This window comes from Gossypium hirsutum, chromosome D03, assembly GCF_007990345.1.
Source record: "Gossypium hirsutum isolate 1008001.06 chromosome D03, Gossypium_hirsutum_v2.1, whole genome shotgun sequence".
Lineage (NCBI taxonomy): Eukaryota > Viridiplantae > Streptophyta > Magnoliopsida > Malvales > Malvaceae > Gossypium > Gossypium hirsutum.
Genome location: NC_053439.1, coordinates 3,608,095 through 3,626,616, shown reverse-complemented (window position 1 = coordinate 3,626,616; position 18,522 = coordinate 3,608,095). Strand labels below are relative to the sequence as shown.

Genomic DNA, 18,522 nt, shown 5'->3' with positions numbered 1-18,522 from the left:
TTTAGATATAATTTTAAACCCCAGAATCAAATTTAAGTATCAAAATGTATATTTACTCAAAAATTTAGAAAGCAAAATTGAATTATGAATTTGGGGAGGCTAAAAGGTAATTTTCTATTATATTAATTTATAATTTTATGATTTTTCAAGAGATTTAAAAATAATTTTTCTATTTTAAGAGGCCAAAATTACTATCTACCCCTTAAAATCGCATACAAATAATAACCTTTCAAATAACTCTCATCGAACTTAATTATTACAAATTATGATTAAACTAATAATTTAAATACATTCAAACTTAAAAGACTAAATCTACACTAAAAAGTAGTGATTAATCAAGCTAAATATCCCAAAAAAAACTCAGTTTTTAACTGAAAAGGACTGCAAAAACCTTTGTTAAAAGCAGAGATTCTTGATGATGACCAAGCAATTAATTATTATAATTATTATCATTAAATGACTCTAATGTATACAAGTTATAAGTAACAGTCAATGGACATGCAGCTTTTGGGTTTTGACTTCCATTGGGTAAGAGAAACTTTAGACAGAAGATCAAAAAATAAACCAAAATGTCAGATACCCTTTATTCATAATTAGTGGTATGTATAAACTTGGATTAAAGTCTTACTTTTCCCACTTCTTTTCAAATTAATGAAGCTTGCATTGGCAAATGATTTTGGTCATTGACTATTTTTCTCACTTTTGATATATATTGTAACATGGCATTATGTGATTGTACTGTATTAAGAATTTACTTTTTTGTGTCACATTATCACGTTGATTAATATTGAAAAAGATTGTCAAGTTTAGGAACTAAATTAAGAGAGTTGTGAAGTTCAGGGATTATATGTTGTTTTATCCCATTTGAAAAGGAAATTTCACAAATGTGAATAGGGCAAAACAAGTAGAATCTCGAACATTTGGACCAAGTTTGAATCTTAAAATCATCATTTCGGGAGAGTTTGTTAAGGAGTCGAAATTTATAATTATAAATCTTTTTAGGTCAAAGTGTAATTTTATGTTGTATTAGCTTATAATTTCATCATTTTTAAGGAATTTAATAAAAATCTTTTCATTTTTTGATATGAAAGTATAATTTTATCATTTATTAAAAGGTCAAAAAGACAACTTTTTCATTTTGATACCAAGGCTACTACATGCCTTCTCTAGATTCTCCTCTGAATGTAAATATATAATATAATTGAATACCAATTCATGTTTGATTCAATTGATTTATAAAATATTTTAAAATATATTAGTTATAAAATTTCAATTTCAATTCTTTTTTATTTTCAAATAATGTTTTTTAATTGAAAAAAAATTAAATAAGCCTAAAAATGAAACTTTACCTTACAAGCAACCTATCTCTCCTAAATCACTCCAAAAAAATCAAAAGCAAAAAATTGAAAGATGATGAGAAATGATACTCCACTAATCACTTTATGTCACATTTTGTTAGGAAGTGTAATCAAAACATTTTTATTTTTATTTTTATTTTGTTTATAATCAAATAATAGTTTTTTATTAAATTATCAAAAAAATCATTTTTTAAATTACGGAATAGGTTAATTTTTTGAAAATTTACGGTAATGGGCTGATTTTGGTAAAACGCTTCCAACTGGCCAACTGGAAATAAAACTTACAAAACATGCCTTTATATGGACTTAAAATCTCATTTACCTTATTTTCTTAAGCAATGTGAGATGTGAGATATGAGATATGTGTATATATAGACTTATAAATAGGTTTGCAGCTTGTTTCTAAACAGTATGAGATTACTTCCTTAAATTGTGATATATATACACAAAAATCGACCCATTCCCATAAATTTTTAAAAAATCAACGTATTTCTGCAATTTAAAAAAAATACTCTTTTTTTATAATTTAATTTTTTTATTGTCTCGATTCTTGAACCAATGTGAATATTATTATTTGGATAGAAAAATGAAGGGTATTAAATTATTAATTAGGTGGGGAATAGGAAAGACACTTCACTTAGTAGCAACAAATATCTCACACTCAAAAATATTTTTTAAAAAAAGTGAAAGAGATTTTTAAAGTATTGGTTAAAATAATATTTATTAAAAAATAATTAATTTATTAATGAATTTTAAATTAAGTAAAAAATAATATATTAAATATAGAAAATTAAAATTTTAATTAGTTCTCATAAACTTGCATTTCTGTTTGTAGCTAATATAAGTACGATGGACAATATTTTAAGAATTTTTTGAAAAAAATAAATATTTTGTACAATGCATTAGAATTAAGGGAAAAAAAACATTAAATTAATTGGTTTTTAACACCATCCTATGTCCACGTCATTTTGTACACACCACCCACATTCCCACCAAACCCAACAATATTTATTTAATAATAAATAGGCTTTGTTGCCATGGAAATGGATAAAGCAAGCATGAGATTATTTTTATTTGTACTATTTTTAGGGGATTAATTATAGAGGTTAATTTGATTAGTGTGAGTATTATTGTCAATGTAAGAGGATGTAAATTCGAGTGTATTTAAGCCCATTATCTTCTTATTTCTGGGTTCGGAGGAGCCTGGGTAGTCCTAAATATTGTATTTAAAAAAGAAAAAATTATTAAAATTTATAACAAAATTGTTTAGAAAATAAAAAATTATGGGTAGATCAAAAATTTAAGCTGGATTAATACTTAAAATATAAATCAAGAGTTTTTTAAAGTATTATGTGAAAACAACAAATTAACTTAATATTATACATATGATAATATATTTAACGCGTAAAAAAGTAAAATTGTTAAAACATCAATCAAAACTGAACTTTTAAAATTTGAAAGAATAAAATCTAAAGTTGAAAGAAAAAGTAGAATATAATAACTAAATAATAGTTAAAAATAATAATAAATAAAATATAGAGGAAGTTAAAGCAACGTGTTCCATAGGGCGAGGGGACAAAAAGAACAGTCTTCAAGGCAATAAAGAAAACAGGGATAAGATTGGTTTTGGGTAAACAACGTGTTTTATGGGTTGGAAAAAGCTTTGGGCTCTGTGTTTTTTATGGTAAAAAATCTTTTCAGTCCCTCTTAATTTTAATTTTGAGTAGATCGATACATTTAAAAAAATTGAAAACTTTAATCTCGTCACTTTCTGAAATGAGTATATAATTAATTACAATATTAATATTTTTCGTCAATTTTACTTTTTGTTTAATTGGTAAAACAATAAATTTAGCTTTCAAAATTTACTCATTTCGCTTATTTTTATATATACATTTTTTCATCAGTACTAAAGTGATGTAAGATGTAAAAATTGGTGAAAACCACTAATTATTTTTAGTTGTTCGTTTTTAAAATTGATAAGGATTAAATTATTTTAAATTTTTTGAGAAGGAACAATTTAGTCAATATCAAAATTGAGAGGGACTAAAGAAGTGTTTTTACCCTCTCTTTTATTAATTACTATCTTAGCCCAAAGTTTTATAGTACTCCGTGAAAGGTTGTTTGAAAAGGAAGCACATAAAATGATAAAATCAACGAATCTCCCCCCCACTATGCAACTATTTTCAATGTTTTTATTTTTTTGATAATTTCGAAGTTTTATTTATTTAAAAAATACAGAAGATTGTGGAAATGATTCATTAAAATGGCAAGGCTGCAATTTTTATTTTATTTTATTGTGCAGTTTACTAGAAGAAACTGCAGTGGGCAGTGTTGCCATGAAGCTTTAGCATGAACATTGGGTGCCTTAAAACATCATTAGTTTTTGGATTCTATTTTTGAATCTTTGAACAACGAGGATGGAAGTTTGAAGATGTAAACAACATGGCAATAAAGAGAAAATCTGGGTTCCTCTTTTTAAATATGATTATAATGTAAGATTTGAGTGCTTCAAATGGGTTTTAATGTAAAATTTTGGGATATGATTGTAATGTTTGGATTTTAAATATTTTCTTGATGCGGTAATTTTAATTTCTTAAGAGTGTTAATATTCGAAAATAAAAGAGTTAATCTCAATACCGGTTTTTTCTTTAGTAATATTATTTGTTGAGAAAATAAATATTTAATGTTTTAAAACATAAAATATATTTCACATAATGATAAATATTAATTTTATTAAAAATATATTTTTATTATATAATTTGTAATAATTATTTGATTTTATAAACAAAAGAGTTATTGATTAAAAGGATGAATTAAAAATGAAAAAAAAACTTAAAAACAATATATTTATTAATTAAAATTATTAATTTAAAAAAAAACATTGAAGCAACATGAAATAAAAAGTACTTAGAAGAGGACTCGAACCTGAGTCTCAATGATAAAATCATTATTATTTAACCATCTAACTAAAAAAACTAATATGTTAAAAATAAAAGTAAAGCTTGAAACAACATGAAATAAAAATACAAATGTGAGCAGGAGAGGAGTTGAACCTGAGACTCAAAAATAAAACTATTAACATTTAACCACCTAACAAAAAAAAGTTGATGTGCCAAAAGAGTCAAAAAGTGCACCCTGTGGGACGTGTTTTCTGTTTCTCTGTTAAAAGTTGGTTCAATTGAATTCATATGTTAAAATGAAGTTCTAATAAAAATGAATTTCATTAGTTATCATAATTTAATAGGAATTTTGAGACTAAAAAAATATTAAATGAACTAACCAATGGCAGTTTAGTAAAATATACTTTAAATAATCTTAAATTTTGTCAACCAAACACGAAAATCTTACATCTCAATCAAATGAATCTGGGTAATGTGAGATGCTCAGTAATATATTGAACATCTTATATTTCAATAATGCTATTACTAAAATTATTTTTACATTCTTTGAACCAGAAATTCCTTTGAATATAAAAAAATAATTGTATAATTGAGATTAAGATTTAACTTTTATAATAATCAAGTGGATAAATATATTAAAAATGATAACTTGAAATATTAATCAAACAGTAATTGTAAAGTTAAAATGAAATATTTTTTCATGATGATAAATTGATAGTAATAGTGTAATTGTAAGTATTCAATCTCTCACTGATGATCAGTTGTGTTGGCACAACTGAGGTTTCAGGTCGTGGATATTTGTATTTGAGTTTTATCATGCGCAATGATTATGTGTGAGTTCTTTTTCAAGTTTATTTTTAGTTTAATCCATGATGCATGCATAAGCATTGTATGGATATATTCCAGGTTTTAGTCTGATTATGTTTTGTATTTGTTATAATTATTGTAACATATATTATTTGTAATTTTATTATACATGTAGGAATGATAAAACTCAAACTGTTTCTCTGAGTGAAGTAAATTTTCTTTTTGAAAAATAAATAAAGATCAGGATGGATTTATTTTGGATAATGGACTTGGAAGTTTATTTTGAAAAATTAAATTTACTTACTTTAAGACAGATTTAAAATATTAAATAATTATTAAAAATCAAGCTAAAATTAAGTTGGGCGAAGTTAAACAAAAATGAATATATCCAACATTTATAAAAATAGTAAGAACTTTCAATATTAAATATCCATAATGAAGCAAAATGAATAATAAAGTAATACATACCTATAAATTTGATAATATCCGTCCCGTCCCACTATATTAATCCTCGTGTCTTGACTCAACAAAAATTGACCAAACTTTTTATTTAATTACCTCCACAATCTCCAGCAAAATTATTACTGCCCTCTCCCTGCTCCTACCTTTTTCCCCATCCTCGTGGGAACTGCCAAAAGCAAATTCAAGCAATTTGGGGGGAGAATTTGATGTTGGTGGGATAAAACCAAGGGTTAATTCCTTTAGATATCCTTGAACTATGATTTAAACTTTAAATCCATCCTCATCCTCGCCATTAATTTAAACATTAAATGACAACTTAAACTTAACGTTCCTAATGCATTACTTGTTTAGATCAGATGTGCTAAAGAAAAAATATTCCTCTTAAATTTTAGTAACATTTTTTTTAACACATCAAATTCTAGTTGCCCATATAATAAGTAATATGTTTATAATTTGATTCACGTACTTTTAAAAATACATCATGCTATGTTCGAATAGTGATGTTCATGGGCTGGACTAGACCTAGGCCCGATTAAAAAAATTCAAGCCTAGGTATACTCGTTTAAATGACACATTTCACTGTTTATAAAATAATAAAAAAATTATTTAAAATTTAATCACAAAAATATATCGAATAGGCTAACTCAAGGTTAAAGAAATTAAACCCAAAGTAAGTCGGGCCAACTGCTCAGCCTATGAACATATCTATATTCAAACTAACATTTAACCCTTAAATTGATAGCGAGATTAATGGAAGGACCTGATTAAATCCAAGTTTTAAAATATTCAAATTGAGTCCTTGGAAACATATTGCGCAATTAACCCCGAGAATAAATAATGATTTACGATGTGTTACTATCATTGTTACAAGGGTCATATAAATACGGTCCAAATGTAATCTTAAATTATATCACTAATCCATATGGTTTTTGCTTATCATTGATTCAGCACTGTAATTGATCCAGAACTTTGACCCTGGAACAAGTTGCACTGAGCCCTCCCATTGATCTAAGTTCTTAAATTTGGTTGTTCTGAATATGCTAAATTTTAAAAAATAAAAATCAGAATTATTCCTAAAAATTAGTAAAATCCTTAATAAACAACAAATTTAGAAATTTAAACTATGAATTTAATAAATTATATTTTTCGAAAAAAGAATGAGATACTACTTAATATGGGATAATTAATAGAACAATAAATGCCCTAATAATTACAAAAGGGTCAACCTCCACAGCTACTCTACCTGTAATTTTGCCTTTTCCAAAGAAAATACAAAAACCAGTCTTCCAATAATTGCCAAAATCTTTCTTACCATCAATGCTACTGCTACTATGAATCTTCATGTTTAAAAACAAAATACACTTAATAATAATATGATGATGATAATTGCTTTAAAATTTAAATAATTTAATTTCTTAATTTAACTTAGATTTAAATTTTTCGATATAACTGAATCATTTAATTTAATTAATTATACGAAAACCTAATCGATTTGATCTCCGATTCAAAACAATTTTATAATTAAACTCTATTTATACACCATATAATAATAAATGGATCACCAAACAAACTTTTCCAAATTTAAGTTAATTGAGAACCCTTTTAAAATCCCATCCTCTCTCCCTTTAATCTCTCAAGTTTTGGTCACCAATTTTTTTATTTTATTAAATAGATTGTAAATTTTTATATAATAAATCTATTTATTTTTTCTTATATTATCCGTTTTACAGTTTATGTTTGAGATTCGTGATTATCCCTCCCAATAATATTATCTCCAAGATTTAAGCCTACGTTCTTCCCTTAAGAGTACAATATGCTTTACTATTGCACTCAATCACTTATGGGTCAAAAACCCATTTATTCAAACTTGGAGCTAATTTAATTTATCAACTTTGCCTTAAGTCTCATTGTTCTAATATTTGCTTCTTCTTTTTTACAATTCATGTTTGAGGTTCCTGACTACTCCTTCTAATAATGTTGTCTCTATAATTTGAATTCACATTCTCCCATTAAAAATGCAATGTATCTTACCATTATACCCAACAAATTACACGTGAGAAACCAATTTATTTAAACTTGGAGCTATTTTTTTTACCAACTTTGGCTTAAGCCTCATTGTTCTAATATTTGCTTATTTTTCTCTTTGATTAATGATTTGAACTTTGGTAGCTGGCTGGCTGACTAAAATAGTAAAAAGAGTGCTATTAATAATTTTTTTATTCTATTTTGGGTCAAATAATTGGAAAATTTTCAACAAGTTTGGAAATTTTAGCTTTGCTTAGATTTAGTACCTTCAAACCAAAATTCATTTTCACTTTGTTTCCCTAAAAAGAAAAAAAAGAGAGAGTAATTTCAAAAGTTAAAATATTCTCTAAGTACTTATATTTTTCTTATATTTAGAATTTAATTTTTTTTAATTCAGATTTTTTTATTTTTTAGATTTAAAAATTCATTTCAAATTATTAACATCATTAAAATTATTCTATTAATTTTGCAACATTTTAAAATAAATAAATCATTGGGTAGCTATATAGAAAAAAAAATTATAATGAACCAAAATTTAAGTATAAAATTTTAATGACATTAATAATTAGAGTTGTATTTTTAAATCTGAATATTGGAGAGGGACTAAAGATTAAAGTTTAAATATATCCAATTCTAAATAAATTCCTTAATTCCCGTGTGTTTTTTTTAAATTTATATTTAATTAAATATTATCTATATATATTATATTAATAATCAATAACATTATATTATTTATTTAAAATATAATTATATATTTAATTTTGAGAATTTTATTTGTTTTGGAGTTGATTGCATTAAGCATTCCTAAATTATTACTTTCATGTTAAATTGATCCTCAAACTTTAAAATATTTTAATTACGTCCTTAAACTAATGATGTTAAATCAATATCATTACCAAAATTATTAAATGAAATGACAGATCTTATGTGACATAATTTAAAAAGAAAAAAATTTAAAAAAATAATACTATAAAAATGAATGTTGTAAAAACATTGATTTTGAGGTTTTGGAAGCATTTATAAAACTATTGTCCCCCTCTATCTCTCTTCACTTTTACTTTACTTTTAGTTTTTAATTTTAAAATTTATGCATCAACATTTCACTTTTTATTAAAATTTTAGTTTTGAATCTTGTGACATAAGATTTTATGTGACATTTAATGGTTAAATTGATGATTTCAATAATGGAAGGACCTGATTGATATGAAATTGATAGTTTAGACATGTAATCAACACATTTTGAAGTTTGAGAACCAAATTAAAATGAGTGCTATAATTTAGGGATTTCAGGTGCAATTAAATCTTTATTTTATGACATCATATCATATTTCCATTCATCTTTGATCAATATATATAAACTTATGCACTGATAACACACCAAAGCATAAATTTATAAAATTAACTTAAAATGTTTCGATTTCAAGCAACCTCATCCCCCTAAAAATCAAAACTTAAAATAAATATTTTTTTGAGAGCTTACAAGTACAGTCACGTTTAGAACTAAATAGCACATTCAAATAATTATAATCAAAATATAAATCATTACAAAATACAATTAAATTGATAATCAAAACATATTCAAACATAAATCCTAAAATCTAAATCATTGTCAAGAAAATAAACAATTTTTTCCCATTTGAAGGAGAAACAAATACCATTAATTGTCTATGTTGTGGAAATCGGACTTAACCAGCTGATCAATAAATTGGGATAAAAATTGATTGGTTGATGATTGAACTAGATTTTATAAATTTATAAAATTTTAACAAGTTATTTAATCGAAAATAGATTGAATCGATCGAACTAAGAATCGATGATAGTGACCAGTTTGATCATCAATTTAAGTATAAAACATTTATCATTGTTCAAAATTCAGTTTTATCGTTAAACTAAAATAATAAAACAAGATTTTTGAAATTGAATCGGAGGTATAGATTTAGAAAATTAGATTGAACTGGTTGATTTGTGAACTAATATAAATGGAATAAATTGTACCAAAAATGGATTGAATTAGAATTAAGAAGTGGACCTAATTTTTTTAAAAAATTTATTCCGACAGGATTATAAAAAGATAAATGTTTTTTTTTAAGAAAAAAAAAAACTAATAAAATGGCATCTCTTCCTACCTGCTTCACTAACCTTTACCTCACTCTCTTTTTCTCGACTTCAATTTCCATCTACACACACTTTCCCTTTCCCTCCCAATATCCATCGCAGGGAGAGAAGAGAAAGGACATCTGAACCCAAAAAAATGAGGTTGCTCCTCCTCCTCCTCCTCCTCCTCCTCCTCCACATTTCGCACTCCTATGCCGCCGGCGCCGCCGCAAGAGCCGTCACGGAGCTTCACGCACTTATCGCTGTTAAATCCTCCATTACCGACGACCCTCAATCTTACCTCTCAAACTGGAATGCAACCACTCCCCTTTGTTCATTCGCCGGAGTCACGTGTGATTTAACCGGTCGTCACGTGACATCCATCGATTTAACTAACGTCACCCTGGCCGGAACCCTTTCCCCCTCGCTTGCCCACCTCCGTTTCCTCCAAAACCTCTCCGTCGCCGCCAACGATCTTTCCGGTCCTATCCCGACGGAGCTCGCCGTCCTATCCAATCTCCGTTACCTAAACCTTTCCAACAATGTTTTCAATGGTTCCTTTCCTACCCAGCTTTCCCAGCTGAAAAATCTTGAGATACTCGATTTATACAACAATAACATGACGGGGGAGTTGCCGTTTTCCGTCACGGAGCTTCCCAATTTGCGTCACTTGCATTTGGGAGGGAACTATTTCAGCGGTCAGATCCCGTCAAGTTACGGCCGTTGGGAGCATCTAGAATATTTAGCCGTTTCGGGTAACGAACTCAGCGGTAAAATCCCACCCGAAATCGGCAACTTAACGAAGCTGAAGCAGTTGTACATTGGTTACTTCAATAGTTTCGAAGGTGGTTTGCCGCCGGAGATCGGGAACTTGTCGGAACTCGTTCGTTTTGACGCCGCTAACTGCATGTTATCCGGTGAAATACCGCCGGAGATCGGTAAGTTGCAGAAGCTCGACACGTTGTTCCTCCAGGTGAATGCACTGTCTGGCTCCTTAACTCCCGAGCTGGGAACCTTAAACAGCTTGAAATCCATGGATTTATCGAACAACATGTTTACCGGTGAGATTCCCGCGAGTTTCGCTCAGCTCAAAAACTTGACTCTTCTCAATCTTTTCAGAAACAAGCTCCACGGACGGATTCCTGACTTCATTGGTGAGTTGCCCGAGTTGGAGGTCTTACAGCTCTGGGAAAATAACTTCACCGGAAGCATTCCTCAGAAGTTGGGCAGTAACAAAAAGCTTCAAGTTCTAGATCTTTCGTCGAACAAGTTAACGGGGACTTTGCCGCCGGACATGTGCTCCGGCAACACGTTGCAAACGTTGATTACTTTGGGTAACTTCTTGCTTGGTCCAATCCCAGAATCGCTGGGGAAATGTGAGTCACTCAGTCGGATTCGTATGGGTGAAAATTATCTCAACGGGTCCATCCCTAAAGGCCTTTTGGGATTACCACAGCTTACACAAGTTGAGTTACAGGATAACTATCTAACAGGGGAGTTCCCGGTCACCGATTCTTCCATTTCCGCTAATCTCGGCCAAATCAGCTTATCCAACAACCAACTTTCCGGGGCTTTACCGGCTAGCGTCGGTAACTTTTCCGGTGTTCAAAAGCTTCTTCTAGATGGCAACAAGTTTTCGGGTCCAATCCCAGCTGAGATTGGAAAGTTGCAGCAACTTTCAAAGATTGATTTCAGTCATAACAAGTTTTCAGGATTGATCCCACCAGAAATTTGCAAATGCAAGCTGTTAACCTTTGTTGATCTTAGTGGAAACGAGCTTTCAGGTCGAATTCCGACTGAGATCACAAGTATGAGGATATTAAACTACCTGAATCTGTCGAGAAATCATCTCCTGGGTAGCATCCCTTCTTCAATATCCACTATGCAAAGCTTAACTTCAGTCGATTTCTCTTATAACAATCTCTCCGGTTTGGTTCCTGGCAGTGGTCAGTTTAGTTACTTCAACTACACCTCATTTTTGGGGAACCCTGAGCTGTGTGGTCCTTATTTGGGGCCTTGCAAAGATGGGGTTGCTAAAGGAACTCATGAAACTCATATTAAAGGTGGACTCTCTGCATCTTTGAAACTTTTGCTCGTTATAGGCCTGCTTGTCTTCTCCATCTTGTTTGCAGTTGTGGCTATAATCAAAGCACGGTCCTTGAAGAAAGCGAGTGATTCTCGGGCTTGGAAGTTAACCGCGTTCCAGCGCTTGGATTTTACTTGTGATGATGTTTTGGATTGTTTGAAGGAGGATAATATTATAGGCAAAGGAGGTGCTGGGATTGTGTACAAGGGATCCATGCCTAGTGGTGACCATGTTGCCGTTAAAAGGTTACCGGCAATGAGCCGAGGGTCTTCCCATGATCACGGATTCAATGCTGAGATACAAACTCTGGGGAGGATTAGGCACAGGCATATTGTGAGATTGTTGGGTTTTTGCTCAAACCATGAAACCAATCTCTTGGTTTATGAGTATATGCCTAATGGGAGTTTAGGAGAGGTTCTTCATGGCAAGAAAGGGGGTCATTTGCACTGGGATACCAGATACAAGATCGCTGTAGAGGCTGCTAAGGGACTATGCTACCTTCATCATGATTGTTCCCCTTTGATAGTCCACCGGGACGTGAAATCGAACAATATTCTCCTCAACTCAGATTTTGAAGCTCACGTTGCTGATTTCGGCCTTGCTAAATTCCTGCAAGATTCAGGCACTTCCGAATGCATGTCCGCCATAGCCGGTTCATACGGATACATTGCTCCAGGTATATACTATTCTTTTTAACAGAAGGGTTCAAAGAACTTGCTTGATGTTTCATTTGACTTTTTTAATGATTTGGGATTGGATCACGGATTATGCATTAATACTACCAATAATTTTTACTGTACTTTGGTTTTGACTGTGTGTTACCATGATTTGGTGCTATTGAAGTTCATATTTTCTTCATTTCAATCAATATATGCAGGTTTCAAAGTACATCAATTTAGTTATAGTTTGACCAACCAAAATTGGTGGTTCTAACTGTCCAGTACTAATTTCCCTTAGAATTTCATATAATTCCTCTGTATTTTTCGCAGAATATGCCTACACGCTGAAGGTAGACGAGAAGAGTGATGTGTATAGCTTTGGTGTAGTCCTGTTAGAACTCGTCTGTGGCAGAAAACCAGTAGGTGAGTTCGGTGACGGTGTCGACATTGTTCAATGGGTTCGAAAGATGACAGATTCAAACAAAGAAGGCGTCCTCAAAGTCCTCGATCCCAGACTCCCATCGGTTCCTCTCCACGAAGTGATGCATGTTTTCTACGTTGCGATGCTCTGTGTTGAAGAACAGGCCGTAGAGAGACCGACAATGAGGGAAGTGGTTCAAATCCTAACTGAACTCCCAAAACCACCAAACTCAGAGTCCCAACATCACCGGCACCGTGCACAACCCTAGACCCACCTACAACAACAATCACAAAAGACCAGCAACAGCCACCAGCACGTAAATCAACACCACCTGATCTTCTTAGCATTTAAGGATGTTAATGTTCCAAAGGGATGGTAGTTTTATTACTACTTAGTGTTCTTTTTGCTCTAACTTTAAGGTGTTTAAACGTTTGGTGTTTTTTTTTTCCTTTTCTTGTGTATAGTAGGATTGGTGGGGGTATTTTGTTATAAAAAGGAAGAAGCTCGTCTTTCATCATGCTGTACTGCTAGTTTTCTTCCCTTTCTGTTTGAGTTTATGAAACAGCTGTTTTATCGAAAATCAAAGTGAAATATTTAATGGATAAGCACATAAACAGTCACATTACATGTATGAATTATCATCATAATCTATGGATACTTAATTGCTCGAGGGGACATAAAGAACTGCTTTCAAGGCAATATAAAAAAACAGTGATAGATTGGTTTTAGGTACAAGAACGTCGTGTTTTCTGGGTTGGAAAAAGCTTTGGGCTCAGTGTTTCTTTTTAAGGCTTAACATTTCACCCCTGAATTTGATATTTTTTTAAGTTGGTACTTATTCTTTTTTGTTGTCCCAATTTTTTTTATCTATTATAGTTCTTTTCCAACACATAAATAGGAGGATAATGTATTTTATTGCACTCAAATCTATGTCTTCTTGCATTAACAATAATGCCCATACCAATCGAATTAAGATTCAATTGACTTAGTTTTAGATAATGTGTTTGTTTACTTCTCTTCATCTCTTTCTACTCTCCTTCCATCAAAGATCATTCATGCAACCTTGACTTTCTTTTTCCTAGATTTCCAATTCCATGCCTTCAAACCCTCCTTTTTCTATTGGAATAAAAATCCAGTAAAAAGAAAGTTGATCTTCAACTCCCTACTGCCTACCCCTAGAATTCTTCACCAAATTCCACCCTTCCAAAACTTTCATGGTTATAGAATTGATTTTCTGGGTTGCTACTATACAAAATTAGAAAATCAAATTACTAAGGTCATTTTTTTTGCATTGTTATAAAAAAAAATCGGATAAAATAAAAAATAAACCAATTCTAATAGGATAAAATAAAACAATTCAAATAATCAAATCGTGTAGTTCATTGGTTTTCCAATTTACAACTTTGTGGGGGTTTTTTTTTTATAATTCTTTTTGGAAAATAAATCCAAATTGATTTATGAGAGTAGGGATAGTGAGGGTGGATGGTTGGTTAAATTAAATTGTGAGGGTGAAGGCTCTTAGCTTTAGAATTTTTTAACTAAATTGAATAAGAAGATGATGGTGGAAAGAAGATAATTGTTGAAAATTTTTTTTGAGGGGTTGATATTTATGGGTTTAGAGATGCTTTTTAGATTTTTTTTAATTTATATATATTTAGAAATTTAAAATTTAGATGTATATATTTATTTTTGGAATTTTTATTTATATATTTTTTAAAATTTCCATATTTTTTAATTTTTATAGTTTTCGAATGATGATATCATTATGATGTCATCACTATAATATGTGGTGTCCTTTGTTTTAGATTTAATAGCATTACAAAAATGTACCGGAGTTATGGACGAAAAAATATTTTGGGTATCAAGTTGAGATAAAAAATCATAATACCAATTTGAGAGAAAATGTCAAATTGAAGGATCAAATGTATATTTAAGCAGGGGCGTAATCAAGGGGGGGCTGACAGAGGTCCTGACCCCCTTAAAATGAAATTTTTTTTCACTAGGCCCCTTTAAAATGTATAAAAAATTTAAATTAACAAAGGTAAAATTACACTCTGGCCCCCTTAAAATGATAAAAATTTGATTTAATTTTTTAAAAATTATAAAGATATTGATATTAAAATGATGAAATTTCATTTTTACTATCGTAAAAATATACAATTTAATTTCATTTCCCTAAAATTTTTTTCTGATTTCACCATTGTATTTAAGTTTTATACTACTATAGGAAAAGGTTGTTTGAAAAGAAAACATATAAAATGATAAAATCAATGAATCTCCCACTATACAAATATTTTTTAAGTTTTTTTTTCTTTTGGGTTCGATATTTTTTTAAGTTTATTATTTAAAAAATGCATAAGATAATGAAAGTGATAAAATTAGTTCTCAAGGTTTACAATTTTTGTTAATTTGATTGTCACTTTTTTTTAGCTAAATTTGACTATTAACATATAAAAAAAAAGTCAAATTGTTGCTCTTTAGTGGAAATATTGACTAGAATATTAATCTAATAACGATGTTGGCATGATGTCACATACTCAACTTTGTTCCCTCGGTTGCAAGCCGACGAGGCACTTGGATGGATGCTTCCACTAAAGTTAACCAACAATCTCGATAGTTTGTTAAGACAAGCATGCCACAAGTTAGCCTCAAGCCACAATTCAGCCCTATGGGGCATAGCGGATGCCCTCACATTACCTCACATTTTCCAAAAGGAAAAAATGGGTTTATTATATTAAAAACATTACAACGAGTTATAAAAGGGTCCACTTACCCACACCATCGATGGGTCGTAGGGGCAAACCCTCAATGGTGACCAAGCACATACCTTAACTAGTGGCTTAACCCAACAATTGTTGACTGTCCATCCCCTACAAAGGTGCTAAAATGTTTTATAGGAACACTACCAGGAAACGTAAAGATGTTTGCAATAAAGACATTTTCCTAAATACAAAAAATCTACCCTTTGCCATGGCCTCTATACATAGGTGGACCTTTAGCATTCTACCTTGTCATGAACTTACAAGGTTGGATCATGACACCCTCTCCACTTAATCTGTCGACGTCTTTATTGACTTTGTTGTGAGGAAGTCTATCAATCATGATATTATAGTGGAATGACTTCGTGACTACATGAGTTGAATTAAGTTATAAAGTGTTGAGTTAAAAGTTTAGGAAACACATATAATTGAACCCAATACAAAAGAGACTTGAATCCCCATCATAATACATATAAGAGGAGACAAACCTAATTAGTCGCCCCTCTCTCCTAGTTCAACTAGGGGATTGGTTTTTTTCTTCTTCTATTAAATAGGCATTAAATGCATTCTACTAATTTAACTAAGGTTTCACTTCCTCTCCCTATAAATAGTTGGAACCAGTGAAAATAGTGAATTTATTTCTAAGTATAAATTATATTTTTTAAGAATAACAATTCTACCAGTTTCTATAAGAGAGAAATTTACTTTTCTACTGAAAGTACAAAAATTATTTATGGTTCTGTGTTTGATTCGTAATTTATGAGCCGACATTCAAAGTAGTTCATGGTACGAGAATAGTAGAGAATACCATTTTTGAACCAGATTTTTTCTAATACAAATACCAATCACAAATGCCTCAAATGTTCCTCCAACGAAAGACTATAGACTATTATATCATCGAGATAAATGACCACGAACTTGTCCAAGTAATCATGAATTACTTGGTTCATTAATGTACAAAATGTAGCAGGAGCATTGGATAGTCCAAATGGCATAATAAGAAATTTGAAAGCTCTATACCATGTTACACATGCTGTCTTTGGCTCATCTTCCTCCGTAATTCTGACTTGATGGTAGCCCGATCTAAGATCAAGTTTTGTGAAATACTTGGCATGGCTCAACTGATCAAATAAGTCGACAATCAAAGGGATTAAGTACTTGTTCTTCACAGTCACTTTGTATAAGGCTCAGTAGTCAATATAATCTCAAACTCCCATCATACTTCTTTTGGAATAGAACAAGGGCTTCATAGGATGCCTTCCAAGGGCGAATGAAACCTGCTTAAAGCAGCTCATCCAATTGCTTCATCAACTTAGCTAATTCTTGTGGAGTTATCCCATATGAGCATCTTGCTGGTGGCTTCACCCTTAAAATTAACTAAATCTTACCGTTCATAGTTCTCCTTGGTGGTAATACTTTCGAGAACGGATCTGGTATCATGTTTTTGAAATCTTTCAATACCTTTTCCACTACACTTGGAAAGGAAGTCACTTCAATTCCCGCTTTAGAGATTGTCAAGAAAATGAAAGTTCATCTATTCTTACACATTTCTTAAACTGACAAGTTCTTCCCACTTATTAGAAGAATTGTAGCAGACCCTACATATGTGCGTTTCTCCAAGAACATCAAGCATATTGTAGTGGGGATCGAGATCACCTGTGTAGTAACCATGTAATCCAATCCTAAGACAACATTAAAATCATCTCATAAGGGAAATTGTAAAGTTCACGCCTTATTCCCATGACTCTAATTTCATTATCAGATTCTCAGAGCTTCTATAAATCATTAAAGAAATAGAGTAAAAACCACTTTCATTTGCCCAAAGTCCTTAGTGACCTTCAACCTACATCTTTTTGCCTTATCAAACGTAATAAAACTATCGGCTACACCTGTGTCCACCATGGCTTTTGTTGCTTTACCATTCAATATCACATCCACAAACATGAGGCCCCTCCCTGGTTCCTTCTTTAACTTCTTCAATTATGAATGTAAGGTATTGAAGAATTGTATCGAGCCCATCCTGGTCAACTTAAGCTCATTGTCATCATTGGATTGATTTTCTTGAGTTCTATCTTGGGAGGAAGCCACTAAGGCATTCAAATCACCCCTATACGGATATTCAACCACTCGATAAGGTCCTTGACATAAGAAACAAGCAATAAGTTGTCTTAGTTTGGCATTAGGGGCATTGTTGGATCTCAATTTGGTGGAATATTTATAAGGTGGTCTTATATCTTTGCCTCTATTTGAAGGGCAATGAGTTTTTGCCACCTTCCCCATATTGCCCTAACTCGAACTACTACCACTAGAATAGGGCGTCTTGCATTTCGAAGAGTCGTCCCTATAATCATTAAGACGCTCAATTACAACCATTGTGGCAGCCCCATCTTGCACCTTCTGCCTTTGTATTTATGTTCTAGCCCAATGATTGAACCCCTCAAGAAAGTAAAAATCTTGTCCATCTCTAACATTTTCTTGATATCTAGCATCAAGATGGAAAAACTTTTCACATAGTCTCACACATTCCTCATTTGAGCCAGCTCTTTAAGCTGCTACCTAGCCATGTATTCCATATTTTTAAGGAAGAATTGACTCTTCAGTTCTTGTCTTAAACTATTCCATGTTTTGATGAGCACTTACCATCGATAAATTTAGAACACCATTACAACTTGGCATCTATCGTTAGATGCATCGTAACCATTACTACCTTGTATTCCTTCAAGTTAGTGCACGTCACCTTGAAGTATTATTCCATATCAAACAGGAAGTTCTCAAGCTCTTTGGCAGCCCGCGCTCCCTCAAACCAATGCGATTCTAGACCATTGGCCTTTTTTTCCTCTATCAGTGGAGCAACAACCTACTAAGCTCACAATCATCTGAATTACATTCACTTGGGCCTTGAGTTCATTGAACTCCTGTTTGACGGCCCCAATAGTATCTCTTGTATT

The 18,522-nt window shown here is 31.2% G+C and overlaps 1 protein-coding gene across 1 annotated transcript; it reads left to right on the top strand.

Moving 5' to 3' along the window:
* Positions 1-9,572: 9,572 nt before the first annotated feature.
* Positions 9,573-13,332, top strand: LOC107950510 (leucine-rich repeat receptor-like serine/threonine-protein kinase BAM1). The gene is given in 3 exon segments (XM_016885365.2): positions 9,573-12,411; positions 12,725-13,051; positions 13,054-13,332. Coding segments are annotated over 3 exon segments (3,045 nt in total). The 5' UTR covers positions 9,573-9,806; the 3' UTR covers positions 13,167-13,332.
* The last annotated feature ends 5,190 nt before the right edge of the window (positions 13,333-18,522 follow it).